The sequence below is a fragment of the Ammospiza caudacuta genome, chromosome Z, assembly GCF_027887145.1.
Source record: "Ammospiza caudacuta isolate bAmmCau1 chromosome Z, bAmmCau1.pri, whole genome shotgun sequence".
Lineage (NCBI taxonomy): Eukaryota > Metazoa > Chordata > Aves > Passeriformes > Passerellidae > Ammospiza > Ammospiza caudacuta.
Window position 1 is genome coordinate 9,640,911 of NC_080632.1, and position 21,459 is coordinate 9,662,369.

The following is a 21,459-nucleotide window of genomic DNA, read 5'->3' on the forward strand; positions in this document are numbered from 1 at the left end:
CCACAGAGTCTTAAGGCATGGATTACTTCTTCTGAATCCTAGAAAGAGCAGCAGAGAGTGTGGTCAGAGGTTTGTGGGTGATAGTTGAGACACAACTGTTACCAAGTGGACAAGGCAAAATGTCAGCGGCCCCACATGTTCTGTAACTGGCTCCCAAGGGAGCAGAGAAATGGGCTGTTGGAATGTCAGTTCCTAATTACTGCAGTGCCTAATCACAAGGCAGTTTGGCACAGCTCAGCTGTATCATTGCAAAATCACTCGCTTCATGTGCGTTGTTGTCTCCTGCCACCAACTGCTCAAGTTACTGATTTTCAATGTCATTTTAGGTGGCCATAAAGAAAATAAATCTTCAAGGACCGAGAAGGATGGAACGAAGCATTAATGAAATCCAAATCATGAAGAGGTACAGGAGTCCCAATGTTGTGAATTTTTTAGACAGGTGAGTGGTTCTGGTCTTATCCCATGTGTGCATTTACATACAGCAAACATAAGAGGTTAAAAACCCACTTTGGTCAGTGGCAGATAGTAAAGCTGTTAATTTTTATTTATTCATATCTCTCTACTCATCTCCAATGGATGAGAAGAGAGTGCATCCCTTCTGCATGAGTCTTCCCTGGCACACCTAGTTTGAAAATTATTCCAAAATTATTCAAAATCTGGATCAGCTGTATCTTCCTTAGTCATCAGCCTCAAAGTTTACTGCCTCCACATAGTTTTGGGATTGATTTTTTCAAGTTTCTGAAGTGCTGATGAACTGTCCTAAAATGGATTTCCCTTGGATTGTTGCCACTCTTTGCCATTGCTGGGCATGCCAGGAAGACTAGGTGCTTATTTCCAGAAACACCATGCCTGACAGGTTTTTTATCTGGGCTGTTTCTAAACTGCATTTTTCACTCACTAGCCATCTAAGACATCTCCTTTTTCACAGCTGTGCTTATCTCCTTGAGACTGCACAGATTGCAAACAATGCACAGCCAAGAGGGAATATCTATTGCTATGATTCTGTCCTTGTCACAAAGGCATTTGGAAGTAAGAAACCTGGAGGCAAAAATCAACGTAGCCATGCATGCTCATCTCCACGGCCTTCTTTCCTTCTTTCAGCTACCTTGTGGGTGAGGAACTCTGGCTGGTGCTGGAGTACATGGAGGGAGGCACCCTGAACGATATCCTCAGCACGACCGCTCTGTATGAAGATGAGGCAGCAGCCATCAGTCGGGAGGTCAGCAATCCCATCTGTGTTTCCAAGGGCTTGGGCAGGATTGTCTGGGAAACAGGGGCTCAGACCTGCAGTGATTTCCTGTGCCAAGCTTTGGTTCTGTGTTGCTGGTGTGCTATGGGCAAGAAAAAGCATCTCAAGTGAAAGGCCTGCCAGTGCTCCTGCACTCCCTGTACTCAGTGCCAGTACTCTTCTCTCCTGCTGTTGTATTCTCGCTCTGGCTCATGTATTTGTATTTGCTGTTCTCCACCTTGCCTCTCTAAATGTTTGCCTGGAGTCTGTCTTCACTGCATTCCTTGCCTGTGAAAGCAAAGGTGCTGGTGGCAGGATTTGAAATGATCAGCAAAGAAAAAAGAGAGAGACTCGTTTCTCTCAGGCCTCAGCATACAAGGACAGGAGTGCAGCCAAAAGGCTCTTTGCTTCTGAGCACATGCACTGCAGCAGCAGTCATCCTGGCTGGTTTGCAGGGCACAGTTTATAACAGCAGGTGCTGTTGCTCTTTCAGAAGCTGACATGCCTTTCCTCAGAAAGGTCCTGCTCTTCAAGTGCTGGAGCAGCAAGCTCTTCCTCTCAGTGGCACTGTGTTCTGCCATTACTGCCCATTCCCCTGCAGAGGGAATCTTTTAGATTCTTTGTTGCCTTTCTTGTGGGATGAAATCACATCACTCATTTTGGCCCTCCTCTTTCTGTTTTCTCTCTCAGTGCCTGCAAGGACTGCATTTTCTTCACTCAAACCATGTGATCCATCGAGATGTGAAGAGTGACAACATCCTTCTCAGAACCGATGGTTCTGTCAAGCTGGGTCAGTGTATTCTTGGTCAGGAGCAGCATTCCAGGGATGTGGGTGTGGGGCTGCTTGGAGTGACAGCCAGCTCCCCTAAATGGTGCTGGTGGCAGCGCAGGGACACCCGCTGTGAGCTGAGGGCACAGTTGCAACGTGCACAGAGGTAGGACAAGGAACAAGCAGTCAAGAGTGGCCTTGCTCTGTGTGTGTCCCTTCCAGAGGGAGGGAGTTACAAGTCTAAAGCTTCCAAAGAACAAAAGACACTACTGGCGACAGTGTAAAAAATGGGGGGAGTTTAAAAGTCGCCAATGCCAGGAGATTCAACAGCACATTTTCCAACTTCTACTGGGCAATTCTTTGGCTTGCTTTCCTAATTGCACAGAATTCAAATAGAAACAGAGTTTTGCTTTCTCCTCAGGTGATTTTGGCCTCTCTGCTCAGCTCAGCCCTGAGCAGAGCAGACGGTGCTCGGTAGTCGGGACTCCTTGGTGGCTGGCGCCAGAAGTGCTGACAAGTCAACCATATGGTCCCAAAGTGGACATATGGTCTTTTGGAATCGTGGGGATTGAAATGATCGAACAAGAACCTCCCTACTGGAACCAAAGTCCCATCACGGTAAGGAGCAAATACTCACTGATCCCACTGTCTTTCTCACCTGTCCCTTGTCCTGCGTGCCATCGGGCAAAAGCCCATTGCCATCTGCCTGAACTACTTCCACCAAGGTCCCCTCCTAAAAATGTGCCTGCAACACATCAGCATCTGCTGTAGTTTTGGTTTCAGCAGTGGGGGAACTCAAGCCTTACCACATGCAAACAAACTCCAAACAAACTCTCTTCTCAGGCAACACTTTCCTTTGGCTTTTAAGTGGTTCCAGTCCTTTGGCTGTGGAGATGGCCTTAATAGCAGAAAAGAAGCATCTGACAACTGCTGTTATCTTTCCAGAAATGAAGGAAGGCAACACAAACCCAACAAAGTTTCTAAAACTGTGGTCTTTAGAGATGAACCTAACTCCCTGTACAGTTTCTTCTCACTGGGAAACATGCCTGAAACCTGGGCATGAGAGTGTAAAGGCCACTGAGTCTCTTCTGCTTCCTGTACAGTGCTGCTGAAACACTCAGTCACTGTGTTTCTCTCCTAGCCAAAGGCACATTCTCTGTGTCACCAAGCCAGAGCCTGGTGATGCGGAGAGCCTGCCAAAACCTCCAATTTCTTTCCAGGCCCTTTCTGGCATGGGCCTATCATTAATGCATTGACTTGAGTAGCCAAATGAGCAGAGGGTGGCCATAGGGATGGCACCTCTCCTTCTTCTGACCATGACAGTTTTTCTTTTGCTGCAAAATGGGAAGCTGCAATTTTCAGACTGCTGAGACAGAGCTGCAGGTGGCTCGTTTGTGCCCAAGCAGCAATTTTCATCCCAATACATTTGTGCAGGCATCTAAATGTGTCTCTGTTAAAGATGAGATTGCAAATGTTTATTTCCTTACCTGGGGATTAATTGATGGATTCCCTTTCTTTCCTTCCAATTACCATTGTTTTCAAAAAAAGCACAAAAGGTATGATGAGTTTTGTTCTTGGGCACGTGGGCTTAAAGGACCAACAAGCACTGCAGACATGCCTTTCATGTAGTAACCCTTGAAATTAGTTTGTATAGCACAGTCCCTCTTCCAAAAAGCCTCTCAAGCTGAATCCTTATGGAAGCAAATGTGCGTTTACTGATGTAGTTCCTATTAACTAGCACAGTCAATGAAATCAGCTGCCAAGGCAAGATCTGTGGGATGGTGGAAAAGCTGTGGCTGCATCGGGTTTGGGTTTTCTGGTTGGTAAAGGAAAATGATCTCTGGGTCTCTGCCAGGGCAGAAACTGCCACTGAAGAACAGAGGTTAAACAAAGGGAGGTGGGAGAGCACTTAGAGATGTGAAAGCAGCAAGTGGAGCCTGGTGTCTCCTTTTTCTCCAGGCTACACAACTGATAGCCACAGTAGGGACCCCACGGCTGCAGCAGCCCAACCGATTCTCGCCTTGCCTGCGTGACTTCCTGAGCTGCTGCCTGCAGACAGACGAGGAGCAGCGCTGGTCTGCCAGGGAGCTCCTGCAGGTAAAATGGGAAGGGGCTGCAGGTGAAACAGGTTCTGAGGCATGGGCTCCTCCTCCACTCAAGTCCAAGGCATCAGATGAGCCCCCTTCCTCCTCACCTCCATTCTTGGTGCTCTTCAAATGAAAATGATGAGGAATCCTAGACTGGGCTGGGCTGCCAGGGCCCTGTAAAGGTCCTCTGGTGAAAGTATCCTGCAATGAGCAGGGACATCTTCAAAGAGATCAGGTTTCTCAGAGCCCTTTCCCACTGGAGCCGGAATGGTTGCAGGGATGGGGCTCCTAAAAGCTCTTGCGGGCAACCAGTGCCAGAGTCACACCATGCTCTGAGTAAACAAGTTATGATTAGATCCTGTTTGTGTTTAAAAATATTCACCCACATCCTATTGTAACTGGCCCTGTTAAAAAATATGTCCCTCACTTTCTTCAAAGCCACTCTGAAGTCTTGGAAAGTGGCAATAAAGTCTCCCTGGGGCCTGTTCTTCACAAAACTGAGTAACTCCACCTCTCTCTGCATTTCCTGAGTCAGAGAGCTCCTCTGGCTGTTTTGGTCGCCCTCTTTTGTCATTTGGTGGGGTGCTCAGTTTTATCTAATGGCAAAAGAATTGAAGTAGAGCAATGCAGGGTACAGAGACATGAAATGGTGGTGCAGGAACCCAAGGAAGCCAGTCCCAGCCTAGGGGTCAGAGATTTGGCTGTTGGCAGGAGGGGTCCTGGGGTGCTCACTGTGAGCCTCCTGGGGGCCCTGGTTTGTGCTCCCCAGCCCACCCTTAGAGGTTTCTGCTACGCAAACAGGGAGAGCTGGGAGGGACTTGTACCAGCCCCATCTGCTGCCTGCCATGCTCAAGCAGACAGGAACTGTGCCAGGGTTAGTGCCAGGTTGTGTGGCAGAGAGGGAACTGCAGGGCCCAGTGCCACTGGGCTGGCCCTGCTGGGAAGGAAGGTGCCATCCAGCACACGAGGGGCAGGGCATGGAAAGGTAGCCACTGCTCTGTCTCCCTGTGGGAATCAGCACAGTGCCTGTCTTTCAAAGAGAGGGACCAGTGTGAGGCTTTAGAGATACCTGAAAAGAAGAAACTCCAAGGACAGAAAGCACCATTTCTAGAGCACTGGCAGGGCAAAAATCCTAGCAAGATGAAGACACCTGGATAAATGGATGAGTTGGATTCTGGGCCACATTTGCCTGTGATGGCTAAGTCTGGCGCATAAAGATGGAGGTCTAGATGGTCCCATTGGTCCTGTTCCTGCATCCTTCTATAAGACAGAGGAATCCTATGAAGCACTGAGCTTGTAAAGTCATGTTGTTGATTTGTTGATATGTTTTTTTTTCCCTTTGGGCAGCATCCATTTGTAACATTTGCTGAGCCTGCGTCCAGCCTGGTGCCGCTGATTGTTTCAGTGAAGAAGAGGAGGGAGACAAGAATGTGACAATCACATCAGGACCATTTATTCGTCAACCACTTTAGAGTAGGATTGTAGGTTAGGATTAGGATTAGGATTAGGATTAGGATTAGGATTAGCATTAGGATTAGGATTAAGATTAGGGTTAGGGTTAGAGTAGGATTGTCTGATAGGAGTGCAGAGTAGGATTGGAAATGAATACAGTTTCTGAAACCACAAGTCACCTTGAAGATTCCCTTCCTTCTCACTCTGCGAATACGCTCAAGAATTTCTTCTGAATTGTCTGTTGTTTCTTAAAGGTGGAAAGTGACACAATGTCTTTGACATGGTGTGAAAGTGGGGAAGAAGGATGTTCTTCATTCATCCTCTCCAGACCACACTGCCTTTGGAATCTGGCCCACTGGTCTGTTTTTGGCCAGCTTTGGTATTTCTATTTGAGGCAGAAAGGGCAATGGCATTTGAAGTCAAAACCAAAAGAAGAATGAGGCAGCCCAACACCCTGTGCAGATGCAGGCCTTCAGCTGTGACTGGAGAACATTGGGGCTCCTGCCACTTGGATTTGTATCCCGAAATGCAATAATCTCTTTGGCTGCAGGAGAGCCTTGCTCAACTGAGAAAGCAGAAAGATCAGAGAGGGTGCTCGGGAAGGTCTCCTGTGGTGCAGAGCTGTCAGCGCCTGTGAGGTGAGAGCGGGCCCAGCCTTGGCTGGGGTGGAGCCCCAGCAGAGCCCCGGCACAGGCCGGAGCAGGCTGAGCCCCGGCAGAGGCAGGCTGGAAGGAGGCCCTTGGAGCTGCAAGAGGCAGCAGCCGGGCCCTGGGTGCCTGTTCCCGGCAGTGGGCGAATCCTCCGCTCTCAGAGCCCAGGTGGCAGCTGGCTGCTGCCGAGGGGAAGCGCAGCCGTGCTGGGCACAGCCCAGCCTGGAGGCATTGGCCGTCTGGAGTGTGCCCAGGAGCAGAGAAAGATCAAGGGCAGCCGAGGGTTGCTGGGCTGCCTGAAGATTCCTCCTCTTCTGCCGGCTGCCCTGCAACTCCTGGCAAAGGTCAGCAGTGTGTGCAGCACTCTGGGCACTGGGGCAGGGAGCCGGGCTGCTCGGCAGGCTGGAGCACAGGGCAGCCTCCTTCAGGCCCAGCTCTTGTGCCAGGGGAAGCGAGGCCAGCGTGAGGCCGGGACAGCTTGGCAGGGCACATCTGCAGGAGCCAGCGCCTCACGCAGCTCTGGGAGGAAGCGCCCGCAATCCTGCAGTTCTGCACTGAGCCCGAGCAAAGGGGTGAGATGCAGAGTGTTTGGCAGGAATATTCAGGCCCACCAGGCCAGCCTGCTTTGTGCTCTCTGGCCCACAGCAAGCGCTGTTCAATGCAGCTCACACCTCTATTGCAGGGCTGTTCTTCTTCTCAGTAATCATCGCTCAGCTGTCTCTCACTGACATATTGCTGGCTGAAGACCTGTCTCTTCCATATCCCCTATAAAAAGACCTTACCTTAGATTCTCAAATTTAGCATGCATGCATGCCTGTGTTAAAAACAACCCCCACAAATCTTTAGGAAAATCAAGACATTAAAGCAGATTTCATTTATCAAACCCACAGCAACTGCGTTGAAATGTGGGTGTATGAGCCTTTCTTCAAAATTTTCTTAAGAATATCTCTAGAGTAATTTTTGAGAGATAAGTATGCTGCCCCTAAAAAGTCCAGATTACTTGGCAAGGGGTAATTAGTCATCCATTAAGCATTCCAGCAGTTGCGTAGCATTTTCTTCTGATAACTGATCCCTGGATATTGCAACCAGCTTCTGATTTGTGTCTGCCCACTTCTTTTCCATGTTCTGAGCCAAGAGCAATAGTATCCTTGTGAGTGCATCTGAACACACTGGACACTGACACCTCATCCTATTGCCTATGTTCTCCCATGGAAGATTCCTTGCTCTTTTTTCTCTGCCACCAAAGGGGATCTGCAGTCCCTGCCGGGCACTGCTCGCTGTGGGTTGTCCAGGCAGAGGCGATGCTCTGGTGCACCTGGCGCAGGTGAGCCTCGGGCCCGGGCAGGGAGCGATGCTCCGAGCTGCCGCGGATCCGGCGGCGAAGCCGAGCGGTGCCGTGGCCTGGCTGGGAAGCCGAGCGGCGCCCGTGGCGCTGCCTCCCCTGGCAGGGCTGTGCTCTCAGCGCCGCCGGGGCTGCCGAGCAGCGCTTTCCACTCGCCTCCGCCTCCGGAGCCAGCCCCGCAGCCGCGCTCTCCTGAACCGCACTGACCCGCGCCCGTTCTCGGCCTGGCTGCAGGACTCCGTGATTCCGGGCTCTCTGGGTTCCCAGTCCGCCTGCAGGAGCCTCCGCTCCTGGACCCCCGCCCTGGGCTTTCTTCTCCTACGTCTTTCCCAGGCCCTGTCCACTCTACTCCGGACCTCCCCCCCTTCACAAGTTGTCCTCTGTCTCCTGGGTTCTCCCTCCTCTCTCGGGTTTTCCCCAGTCCTAAGCTACCCCTTGTCCCAAGCTCCCTCCCTTCCCGGGCTGTAGCCAGTGGTTTTATTTGTCTCCCTGGATCTCCCCTTCTCCCGATTACTCCTCCCTCTTCCAGGACCTCCCCCCTCTCCCAGGGCTCTCTACTGTCTTGGAAGGCTACCCACTCTTTCCCAGGGACCTCATCCCCCCTGTCCCGTGATCTCCCCTACTCCCGGGCTCGACCCCCTCTCCTGTGATTTTCTCCTTCCTCCCAGCATCTCTCCCCTCTCCCGCTCACTCCTCCCTCTGCCAGGTCTCTCTCCCCTCTGCCGGGATGTCCGCCCGTTCCCGGAGCGCCCCATGCCCCCGGCCCCTCGCCGCCCGTCCCTCGCCGCCTCGGCCGGGCCGCTCCGGGGCCGCGCTCGGAGCGCAGCGGGGCCGGGCCGGTGCCGCCGGGGCCGCGTCAGCTCCGCCCCGCGGGAGGAGCCGCGACAGCGCCCCGGCAGCGGCCCCGCACAGTCGGAGCGGCCCCGGCTGCGCCCGGAGCTGGGCCTGGGAGGGGCTGCGGCCTGTGAGAGCTGCTCCGGGCTCGCTCCGGACACGAGGAGCTGCGACCTGTGCTCGCTTTGTACCCTCAAGGCTGCCGGATGCCTTGCACTAAAGCTGGAGTGCCCGGGCTATTCCGGTCTCTTCTGGTCCTCAGCTGAGTATTGCTGGCCGCGGGTCTCTGTACGAATCACGAAAGGGACGGGACTGCTGAGGAACGCTCCTGGAGCTGTTTGTTTTCCAGCATCAGTCTCGTTACATGGTTGTTACAGTGGGAAGATGCCAGCAGCTCACATCCCTGGCAGCAGGCAATCAACTTACTTGAAAAGTTTTTTGACCACTCACACAAAGCAAGAGCATATTGACAGTAGTTCTGTGCAACCACTATAAGCACACGTAGCTTTTGTTAAAACACTGCTTGCTTATTTCAAACACTGTACCTGCTTTTGAGCCTTAAAACACAATGCACAGAGCTCCATTATTGTGATAAATAGGTATCATTCATGCTGATAAAATTTGAAAGAGTAATTGATACTGATACAGTAATTAATATTTGAGAATAATAAATAGTTAAAAAGTTGTAATGCCAAAGAAGAGAGGGAGAGGAGGGGCTCCACCCCCCTTCCCAGCAGCTGTTCTCAAGGACCACAGGAAAGAAGCTGAAGATACAGTTGCTAAAAATGAGCAAGAACCTGGTTCGGTCCCAACAAATCCTAATTATAAGGGATTTATTGCCTTGATATGTAGATGGAGTGATACGTTAGTCTTGGCTTACATTGGCTGTACTGGCTACGTGCTGGCTTGATGCGCATGTGTAACCCAAAGGTGAATTAAAGGACAACAAAGAAGACTACAGGGCCTTCATCAGTGACGACCCCCAAAGACTTGTGCGACCACCAAACCGAGTGGTGGCGCATGCGTGGTAAAGGTGGTGAGGAAGGCGGAGACAGAAAAGTGACGAACCGAAAATAGGAGGAGATGGTATTGACATATGGCATACAAGGGGTGATTTTCACTTGGCAAGCTTGTACGTGAAGTGGCAAGGGTCAAGAACTCTGCCCTCCGTACCTCGCGGTATCTTTTCCTTATGTGCTATTATTTGAACCAAATTATCCCTTATTTATATATTTTCTAAACTATTCAATTAAAATTACTGCTACCTAAATATTGTTTGGTTTTTTGGTTTTTTTGATGGGATAATTGGGCAAATATAACAATTATTAAGCTTAGAAGTTCCTAATATCTTGCTAGAGATACTTTTCTGTAGCTTAGGGAGTCATTCCAGCCAAGCGTTAATACACTGGTGGGTCAGTATCAATCCAATTAGAATGAAGAGCCCAATTCAGCTCCACGGAGCAGCCTCTGGACTGACTGACAGAAGTTCCCAGGCAATGGGAGCTCTCCTAAGATACAGACATTGCATTGGTTCAGAGTCTGGGGGCACAGAGATAGACCAATGAGATGTCTCGGCCTGGGAGTTTTGACTGGGCTAAATGGACTGTGGGTGCTGAAGGCAATAAACGAAGCTGTTTGCTGATGACCAAAGGGAGTTCTGTTTTGTGTTACATCTCAGACATATGAATGTCCTGCATTCTACAGTAATAGACACAAACCATTGTTCTATTTGTCCTTACTTTTCTACTACGTATATAAATTTTCTGCTGACAAATCTACCGCTTAGCTCTAACCAAAGTTCTGCTTTCTCTGAGGTCTGCCTTTTGCAGCTGTCCCAGAACCCTCTGATTTCACATATTCCCACAATTCCCCCTCACGGTTTGGCTAAATAGAAGCCTTTGTAACCGTGTCGTTTATTAACTACCTTGCATTTCATAGCTTTACTGTAGTATACCTGCTTGTTACTTGCATAAAGCATCCTTCTTGCTCGCATTCAGCCTTGCTATATTCCAAGACAGCAATTTTAATGCTGTGAAAGTCCAGTCAGTTCAAAGGACAAAAGTCATGTCTGATAGCACTTACAAGTGATTGTTCCAAAACAGTCTCGCCTGTTCTAAGGTCTTAATTCAAAACCTTCCTCCATGTCCATACCTTCATCCACCATCTGTGTGAGATTTTGGGAATTCTGTGTGAATCCATTTCCTGCCTCTCTCTCTTGTGTGATAAAAACTTCTTAGATTGTTTTGTCCATCATTTGTCACACACACCGACGTATGCAAGGTATTACTACCAGTATCACTGCCAAAACACCCAACATATGGAGACCTATTCTACAAGGTCCCCTTAGCCAAGGTGCAAACCTCCATCCTTGGAACAAATCATCTAACCAGGAGCCACCATCTTCTTTAATTGGAGCTGTCAAATCTTTCAGCTTTTCTATGCTTTTGAGGATAAATACAGAGTGATCAGACAGGTTCATACAACACAATCCTTCAAATTCCTCACAACCATGTCCTTGTGCCAGTAAAAGAAAATCAATTGCTGCTCTGTTTGGAAGGGCAGCATGTCTAACACTATTAACATCGGTCAACATGTCACTGTTTGCAGTGGATGTGCCATTAGTTTGTTTACTCAGCCAATATGCAACCCGATCTAATTGTTTCAATGCCATTGCTGAAGGCAGCCGGGGTAAAAACAAACCTGCAGAAACCCTTTTTGCAGCCTTCCAAGGCGTGAAATCACTTCTACAGTTTTCACAATAATGACGAGCAGATCTTGTTCCCCTTTGTTTCTTCTTAATGACCGCTTTGGCAGTAGGCGCAATTACAGTGAGCATCCCATTGTTACATGGGCCACCTTCATGGGATGCCCTGCCAGGGCCTATCTACACAGGTGAACCAACATCCTTTTGGTAACTGTTGTGGATATTGGTCAGCTTTAGAAAGCAACTCTCAACATTCTTAATAATTACACCAAAACCTTGAGTTTCTGTATGCAAAACAATGGAGAGTAACATTGTGCTTTGGAGGATCACTTTCTCACTAATCATTAGCTGTAAATGTAAGGCAAAAATCCATTGTTAAAGGACCAAGGATTTCTAATTCTTGGGGTGCAGGTTCTGCTTTGGGAAGTTCTTTTTCCCAAATGTTACAATCCTATACAGAGCTCCTGCCATTGTCAATTTCACCAGGCTTACTATTGAATTGCTTTTTGACCAAGGGCAAATTCTTTACTGGCACACTGACTAGTCAGGTTGAGAAAGGCTTTTCTGTTCCGAATTAGACAAACACATGGTATTCGAGCCTGCTGCCTTGGCTAAGGTTACCCAGACATTTGGTTTTGGTTGTTCCACAGACAAATCTACACTACAAATTGACTAAAACTCTGCACTAGAAGAAGCAATCAAAACTGACATCGTAGCAAAACATTGGCACAAGTGCTTTTGCGTTTTGGTGAACAAAGGCGTGACTCAGTTTTGCTTGTTCCAAAATGTTTGGCAAAGTGTTGGAAATAAGCACTGTCAGTTTTTCCGCTCTCGCGTTTCGTTCCACTAAAAATCTAGGAAGCGAAGAATGAGCCCTGATGTGAGAAGCAAACTGTGGATTAGCTGGTTATTGTAAAGTTGTAAAAAGCCATGAAAGCCAATGATATCAAGTGTCGTTACTAGGATTCTTTAGAACTGATCCTTCTATTCTTTTAACCACATTAGCAACAAATGCAGAATGTGTGGATAAATTAAAAGGTTGTGGGAAGAACTGAGAAACCTGAACCACAGTAGCAAGCTCAACAATCTGAGGAGATCCCTCTACTATTTGAATATCTGATTCCCAAGTTTTAGTTGGGAACTTGGTTTGGTTCAACCAAGTAATGACTGATTTGTGACTTCTGCCAGATTCCATCAGTGAAGAGAGTTATTGTGTTTAAAGGTTCTTTACTTAACGAAGGTTTCTCTCTAAAACTCAATTTTGCTGCAATAATTTGTGAGCCGGGTAATGAAGAGAAGCAATATCTGCAAAATTAAATAATTCTCGTTGCAAATCATCAGAATTTGCAGAATATTGCATTGCCCAATCAAGATAGTTTTTTTCAGTGGTAAATAGAGAACTGCAAATTCTTCACCTGCTAAACTTAATAACCTTGTTCTGGCCTTAATCAGAATTTGTGTTATCCTCTCTAAGACTGTAAACATAGTCTTTGGAAACCTTGAGGGAAGAAAACCCCATTCTATTATCAACAAAGGATCTCTCTCAGAAGGGTCTGATTGAAAAATGACAGAACAAAGTTGCATCTTTCCTCCTAAAATTGCAGAAAAGAATGGCTTTTCTGGAATACAGCAATGAGCTTGTTGTCTTTGGAGAGCCTCCATGACCTTGTCATGCGCTGCACGAGCTTCAGATATTAGAGTTCAGGAGAGTCGATGGCGCAGCTTCCTCTCAACAAATTAAAAAGTGGACCCAATTCATCATTGCTGATTCCCAAAACAGGTCTGACCCAATTGATTTCTTCTAGAAGCTGTTGTAAGTCTTGCAGGGTGTTGACACTGGTCCGGAGCTGTATCTTCTGCAGTGTAATTGTTTTTTCAGTCATCTTCCATCCCAGATACTTCCAAGGTGGAACTTCTTGAATTTTGGCTATGGAAATTTTAAGTCCAACATTTTGGATTTCAGTAACAACACTACAACAAGCTTGCTCCATCTCTGGCTTTGTTGGAGCTGCGATGAGCAAATCATCCCTGTAGTGTGAAATCATGGATCTTGGATACTTCTGTTGAACTGGAGACAAAACTTGTGTGAAAAAATATTGTCAAATTATAGGCGAATTCTTCATTTATAGAGGCAATGTTTTCCAGTGCTATCTCTGCATGGGTTCTCTTTGATTGATGACTAGAACTGAAAAGGCAAATCTTGGAGCATCATTGGGATGAAGTGGGATGTGGAAAAAACAATCCTTTAAATGAATGACAATGAGAGGCCAGTGTTTTGGGATCATTGATAAAGAAGGAAGTCCAGGTTGAAGACGTCTCATGTCTTCAGTCACTACATTGATCTTCATGTCATGAAACAACCTCCAGGAGTCCAATGTCTTCCTGTGGATGACGAATACTGGTGAATTTCAGGGACTCTTTGTGGGTGTGATGTGACTTTCTTGTAATTGCTCCTTTACCAATCATTTAAGGCTATTTAATATTTTCTCTGTTAAAGGCCATTGATCAATCCATATAGGAGGATCAGTTTTCCAGTTCAGCTTTCAAGTGGCAGGTTTTGACGTGGTTTACATCGCAGGCCCACCTCCAGTTCTGTTCCACATTGGGACAGGACGTCTCTCCCCCAGACAGTGAGAAGCTTCTGAACAAGGAAAGGACGCACTATTGCTGTCTTTCCTTCAGGACCTGTAATGTTAATCATGGATGCACTTTGCAAACACACGGTAGCGTCTCCAGTCCCTGTTAGGGAACCTGCACAAGCTACTAAATCCCAATCTCTGGGACAAAACATGTGAGAGATTACAGTGACATCTGCCCCAGTATCCGGCATGCCTGTAATGTAAATTGCTTTACTACAGTGAGTCCGGCAGCAAGTCAATTTTGCTTGCTTGCGGTCCAAAAATTGCATCCAAAAGACCTCAGGACCTTAGCTTCCAAATGGCACAGACAGCATTGAATTCTCTGGAAAGTTGTTTTGCTTGGCTGTACTCATGGGTAGAAGAAATGCAATACCTATAGGTGTTTTTGGTGGAGTCGCTATAGGAACGTTACATGCAAGATTTAAATATATTGGTTTATTGTTAAAATCTATTGAAACAACCGCTGGAAGGACTGCAAGTCTGAAAATTTTGGTGCTAGCTCTGCCTAGAATCAAAAGCTCTTGTCTTTGCTGAAAAAACCTGATAATTCCAGTAGAAATACTTTCATACCAGAAATTATTTAAAAGGTGTATCAATTTTTGAAGGGGCCAATTCAAACCTGATATGTGAGGGTATTGACCTGGGACCATTTGAGGGATGGTTGACTGAGGGATAAATGACTGAGGTACCAATGCCATTTGACTGGGTACTTGACTGTAAGGAGGTCGCTGCTTGTGTCCAGGTGCGGTGATAATCCGTGCTCTTATTCCAGTTTAACGACAAAGCTTTGCCATCGATGTCCAATTGAGAATGACAGTACTTAGCAAGATGCTTCCCTTTCCTACACTGAGGGCAAATAGAATGTGGTTTAGGTTTGATTGTTGTTGTAGGACAATCTCTTTTCATGTGTCCTGCTTTACCACAAGCAAAGCCACAAGCGTTTTTATCAGAGTCCAACTGTACAGTACCAACAGATTTTTAGAAAATGTTTCTTTGTGCTTCAAGGGCCTTTTCAAGCATTTCCATATTTTGTCCCAAATTTTCTCCCAAAGCCTTTCCCAAATTATCTCCCATTGGATTCCTAACTTTTCTTAAGAATCTGCAATCAGCTTTCCAAAAGCACTGATTTGCACATTAGCAAGATATTTTGAAGACATGAGCTTACTGCAAGCTGTTAGCATCTCTGTTACACTTGGAGGCTGATCAGGTAAAGTTATAATAGTTTTTTTTAGATTCTTCCTATAAGTTTTTTGATCTCATGGTGAGAAGGAATTATGTATTGTGCATTCACATCGTTATGAGCATATCTTACAGGTAAGGCAAGGAAGTGTTTATTTGAATCCAAATTTTTTCTAAATTTTGAATAATATTTGAATAATATCTAAGACCACTTAGGTAGTTGCAATGGAAGGTCTACTGTCGATTTAGACCGTGTTTTTTTTCCTTTTCATCACTCCTGTATCTGATCCAGAAGAACAGGTAGTGTTGTCACAGCAATCAGCTGTTCCATGAACCCTGCCAAAAAGCTCCAAGTTCCAAGGTTTGTTTTTACCCTAGCTGGCTTCAGCAATGGCATTGAAACAATTAGATAGGTTTGGATATTGGCTGAGTAAACAAACTAATGGCACATCCACAGCAATCAGTGACATGTTGACCGATGTTAATAATGTTAGACATTCTACCCTTCCAAATAGAGCAGCAATTGATTTTTTTTAACTGGCACAAGGACAAGGTTGTGAGGAATTTGAAGGATTGTGTTGCATGAACCTGTCTGATCACTCTGAATCCATCCTCAAAAGCACACAAAAACTGAAATTAAAGAAGATGGTGGGTCCTGGTCGGATAATTTGTCCTAAGAATGGAGCTTTGCACCTTGGCTAAGGGAACTTTGCAAAATCGGTCTCAGTGTATTGGGTGTTTTGGTAGTGATATTAATAGTAATACCTTGCATCCTTCAGTGTGTGCAACGAGAGATGAACAAAACTGTCCAAGAAGTTTTTATCGCACAAGAGAGAGAGGTAGGAAATGTATGCACAGACAGTGCTCAAAATGTCACGGAGATGGTGGATGAAGGTATAGAAATGGAGGAAGGTTTTGAGTTAAGACCCTGGAATCGACAAGAGATTTTTGAACAATGACTTGTAACTATTGTCAGGCATAATTTATGCCCTTTCCACTGACTGGACCTTCACAGCATTAAATTGCTGTGTTGTAATACAGCAATTTAATGCTTAGTGCCAACAAAAACATGCTTTAGGCAGATAAGAAACAAAAATATTATAGTAAGGCCACAAAACGCAAGTAATAAATGACACAATTGGTAAGGTTTCTTTTTGGGTGAAGAGAGAGGGGGAATTGAGGGAATCCATAAAATTAGAGGGTTTTGGGAAAGCTGCAAAAGGCAGGCCTCAGATACAGCAGAATTGTGAGTAGAGCTAAAGCAACAGTCATGAGATAGGTCAGCAGAAAAAATTATTTAAACTGTAGAAAAAGCAAGGGCAAATAGAACAATAAGCCTGTGTATTAATGCTTGTCTGAATAGCTCTCTAAGCTGCACAAAGTTTATCTAGCAAGATATTAGGAAGGTTGACGTTTAATAGTGGAGCTCTGTGCATTGTGTTTTAAGGCTTACAAACAGGTACTGTATTCGAAATAAGCAAGCATTGTTTTAACCAAAGCTACGTGTGCTTATGGTCATTGGATAGAACTAGTGTCAATATGTTTTGCTTTGTGTGATTTGTTAAGAAGATTATATAGTAAGTTGTAACCTTCTGATTTTTGGCCTGCTGCCTGGATTGTGAGCTGCTAGCATCTTCCCATTATCATAATCATGTAATTAGACTGATGCTGAAAAATAAACAGCTCTAGGCACTTTCCATAGCAGCCCTGTCTTGTTTGAAGTCTGTAAATAGCCCCCGGGCGGCGTCACTTGGCAGTAGTGTTGCCGCAGCAACTTTCCTGGGAACCCTGCTAGGAAGGGCTGGGGAGGAGAGCTCCAAGTTCTTGGTGACAGGAAGAAAGCCAGAGCCTGCTAACTCACATCTGGGTTCACTAAATTGGATCTTTTTAGATTCATACAAATCGGGCTGCTCTCCAGCTGTAGACCCCGACTTTGTGATGCTTTCCAATGGACTGTGAGAGGTTCCACACTGTATCCCTGCCCGCAGGCATACAGCTGGAAAACTCTCAGGTCCAAGAGCAATCTCAGCATGCCTTCCCCCATGAGCCCAGCAGCCAATGAGACAGGCTTCAAGGCTTCTGAATGAACTGTCTCTGCCTCCACAGCAACTTTCCTGAGCTCTCCCACCTCCACCCCATCCACCTCTCTGGGCAGAGCCATCCCTGCCCTGCTCAAGCCCTGGCTGCCCCCTGCCACCTCTGTCCTCTCCCCTGCCCGCTCCCCTGCAGGCAGAGCCAAATCCAAAGCCCCCCCACCCGCTGTAACCGGAGGCTTGGGAGCCAAAAGTGGTGAAAATCCCGGAAAGTTTTGGCAGAGGAATCTGTATGAAAAGAGTCCTCAGAGCTCCAAAGCCAACTGCCAGCCTGAGCCCGATCCGAGGGGGTGACTTCCTGGGAAGGGCAAGCAGTGACAGGAGCGACCCTGCAGCCCCTCGGCCAGGCAGAGCGGGTCCAGAGCCCCCCCTTGGCTGACCCCACCTGCACAACTTCAGAATAAGATCCGGCCACATCTTTTTCAGAAGAGCAGCAGAGCACAGAAACAGCAGCTCCTCTTTTGCAAAGCCTCTCCAAACATTAATCTCCTGGACCAATTTGATTCCCAGCCTCCCTACAACATGTCCCATGACCACTCAATCTCTTGGAATGCAAGAAAAATCCCAAACACTCTCTGGGAATTCTGGGGTTGGATGATTTCCCGGAGGAGTTGGGGCAATGATTCCTGGTTGCAGCGTCAGTGACTCAGGGAATCCTGGAAAAAGCAGAGAACATGACCAAAGCTGGAAGCTGATCTGATTCCCCTTTTCCGGGCTTCGGGGTGCTGTCCACACTGCCTGGAGAAACCCTGGACATGCCAGGACACCGTGAACAAAATCTGAGATCCCCCCAGAGAAGGATGAAGGTCCAGCACCACTCAGAATTAAAGACTCAGAGCCAGGTGTTCTGTTCTGATGTTTGAGAAAGTCTCTGTTACAATCATTCTGAACAAAGCTCTCCATTAAAGCTCTGGAGACAGGCATAAGTTTGACCAAAGACTCTTCCTTTTTGAGAGAGACTAGATTGTGAATTTTCCACTTTATCTGGTCCCAGAAATCAAAGGTAAAATCAGACTTCAAGTCTGTATTTTGAGTATTCACTTTTACCCAGATTAATTATCTTTTAGTTCACGTTTGTCATGTCCGAATGTCCTTGACCCTGTAAAATTGCCTCAAGCTATTAAACGACATCCCATTCTGGTTTAGAGAGATGGTTTCCCATCTCGTTGCCCCCGGAGTTGCTACTTATTACTGACAGGGGTATCAGCTACAGGCGGCAAAGGGGACGATCCATTCCTCCGTTTAACAGCCTGGGCCTCTGGCAATGGCACTGTCCATGGCCTTCTTTTTATTTTTATATTCCTCTAGCCTAGAAATCCTCCTCACTGAGGAGCAGCTTTCCCAAAACCCTCTGATTTAAAGGATTTCTACAATACACCACATAATATATATTTTAATATATGTACTGTAATAAATAGAATCTATGAAATGTATCCCTGATCTTTTTCTCAGCCAGCAGGCCTTTGCAGCGAATTCTGAGCACACGTGGGGCTCTGCTGCCAGCCCAAATCTGCGCTTCCCTTGCCCAGCCTGAGTGCAGGTGGGGCACGTGCCGGGCATGGCTGGAGATTTGCATGGCCAAAATCCTCCAGCATTTACATCTTCCCATGGCTTTGGGTAGCACAAATTACAACACATTCATCTCACTTGACAAATGGCATTTCTTACCAGCGCTGACCATTTCTTACACCAGCGCTGACAAAACAGAACTATACAGATCTTTGTTAAATTTTAAAAAAGTAATTTATGTATTTGTTACAACACACTATTTAAAAACATACAAATAACAACTTCTGATAACAAAAATTAATTTATTGCAAACCTCTAAATCACTCATTATACACAGAGATCAAGGGAAAATTAACAACTTAATTTATTGCATGTTATGGCAAACATACAGCCCATATACAAATACGAAAATATCACTATTTGCCTGTAATACCAAGTACTCTACAAATAGAATTCCACCACTATACCACTCCAGACACATTTAAATAGAACTGAATACATAAATAACCACTACAATATACAGATGTGAATACAGATTAAATGTTACCTATTACATTCAAGAAGCAGATACATAAAACAAACCTATCTATAAATAGACAAACAGCAGTACCAACCTAAATATCTGTACAACTGCATCAATACAAATATACAGCAATATATCTGGATATATATGTAAATATTATATATATAGAAATACATCAATGCACATCTAAAAAAATATAAAAATACATATATACCAAAAGAAATGCCAATATAGCTATTTAAAAAGACCAAAACTACATCAATACATCAATAGAAATAGATACCTACACAACCGTATACATACGGAAATCTAAACACAGATATTACAATACACATAACAAACTGGATACATATACACACAAAGATGTGACTGAAAACCTGTATCTATACAGGTACCTATACGTACATAGATACACAGTACATTCATAAATCTGATACCATATGTACAGAAATAGGCCTGAACAAATAGCTGGCTACTTATGTACAAGTCCATATAATAATCCCTGTTCACATGCAAGTCCGTGTATCTTTAAACAGAGCTCCAAGCAGAGGGATCCCAGCTGCCCCATCTTCAAAGCCTCTCCCTCGGGCTCCTCCTCCCGTGCAGAGCAGCTCTCCTGGACAGCGACAGCAGATGGGGCATCCGGCAAGCAAAGGGAACACTGAGTGAGTATGGGGACCTTTCCCTTGGCAGCAGCTGCACTTCCATCAGGGAAGAGGAAATGTCAGAGCCTCCCCAGGAGGGTCAGAAGAAAAAGCAGCCGAGCGGGCCGGGCTGTGGTGAGCTGTTCACTTCTTTCAGGCATCCCAGTTGCTCTGAGGGAACTCCCTCATGTCACCTTACTGAACCACCTCTGCATTTACCAAGACTGTGGCTCCCAAATCAATCAGTATTTGTCGACGGAAGGAGACCCAGACATCCGTTTGATCATCACAGGCCCAATTTTATTGATCAGTACGGCCGGTTAAATACAGTTAATAATGAGCTTCATACATATTGCAAAAGTTGAGCTCAGGATTGGTCAGTTACATATCAGCACCTACCTACTTCTGCATTCCTATGGTTCTACTTTTGATACTTTTCACATATTCTCAGGATATATTCAGGAATATCTCTACTCCCTCTCCTCATGTTGCAGCAAGGTCACTGCTGACCTTTCCTTTTAGCTTGCTGACTGCTGGCTTTTCTCTCTCAGTTTAACCAGCGGCATTATTTCAGCGTGGCCTTTCTCAGCTAACCAATTATTAATAAATCTCTCCACATTTCCCCCGTTTTCTTCTTGCGCAAGGAGATTAGTTTGCCATGTTTTTGCTATTGTACGGCTAACCATGTTTTGAATACAGTTAAAGATACAAGGCAAAATAAGCAAAAACAGTAAGATTACACCCAGTAGGCCTATAGCATAGATCACAAGGTTCCTCAGCCACGGTCCAAGTCCTAAGCCTTTAAGCCATTCGTCAATTCCTAAACCGTCTTCTTCCTTAAGTTTGTGAAGTCCCTGTTGCAATTCTTTTATCTTTGTGTGAATGGACACCGAATGATCAGACAGATTCATGCAACACATTCCCTCAAACTCTTCACATCCATGCCCTTGTGCTAAGAGCAAAAAATCTACAGCAGCTCTATTCTGCAAAACAGCATGGTTAACACTTTGCACATCTGCAGTTAACATGTCTAGAATTTGTGATGTCTTGTTCAGCTCATCCCTTGCCCAGCATCCTAATTGTTTTGCTAAATTCATAGCTTTATTGGCAGATCCTCCTGGCAAGATAGTTGAAACCACCACCTGTTTGAATGTGCCCCAAAACCGTGGATCTCCTATCTTGCTGCAGTCTAAGTCATGTATGCTACGTTTTTTCCTGTTTGAATTTTGACTCAACTGCATTAGCAAGGACACATTAGGGTGAAACAGTGACAATTTTCCCAAATAACAGGGTCCACCCTGTGGTTTAGCTGGTATACCATTCCACGCCCTGTCTCCACAAGTCAAAAATATTCCTGTGGGTAATTTCATTGGTGCTGTGATATTTGTGCTGTTACATTGACTGTAATGCTGTGGAGAGAATTCACTCACATTCAGGGATGAATCTTGGGTGGCCCATGTTTCTTTAGGTTGGTTTAAATTCTGAGCACCCAAAAGTCTGAAGCTAAACCATCCACCAGCTGTAGTGTTAGATACGCTGGCATTTGTACTTCCAAAAAGATCCAATTCCTCAGGAGGAGAATGCAAAGAGGTGTTAAGTGATTGGATTAGTAAGCATTGACGATAGCCATCACTCTGACCTGCAGTATACCCTTGTTGCACCGGCAATGTGATGTTTGACATGTTAGACATACATAAGGTTTGGTTGTTTATCAAACTGCAAAATTCTCCAGGAGACCACACCGGAAGTCCCACCAGGCATGTTCGAAATGGGTTAGTGACTCCTCCAAGACTAAGACAAAGTGAT

At 46.0% G+C, this 21,459-nt stretch overlaps 1 protein-coding gene across 1 annotated transcript; it reads left to right on the plus strand.

Annotated features, from left to right (window-relative positions):
* Window positions 1-332: 332 nt before the first annotated feature.
* On the plus strand, window positions 333-6,957 carry LOC131571590 (serine/threonine-protein kinase PAK 1-like; the record flags this gene model as incomplete). Its single annotated transcript, XM_058824370.1, has 5 exons — window positions 333-439; window positions 1,102-1,219; window positions 1,919-2,018; window positions 2,419-2,615; window positions 6,832-6,957. Coding segments are annotated over 5 exons (648 nt in total), but the record flags the coding sequence as incomplete, so codon positions are not given.
* Window positions 6,958-21,459: the final 14,502 nt, after the last annotated feature.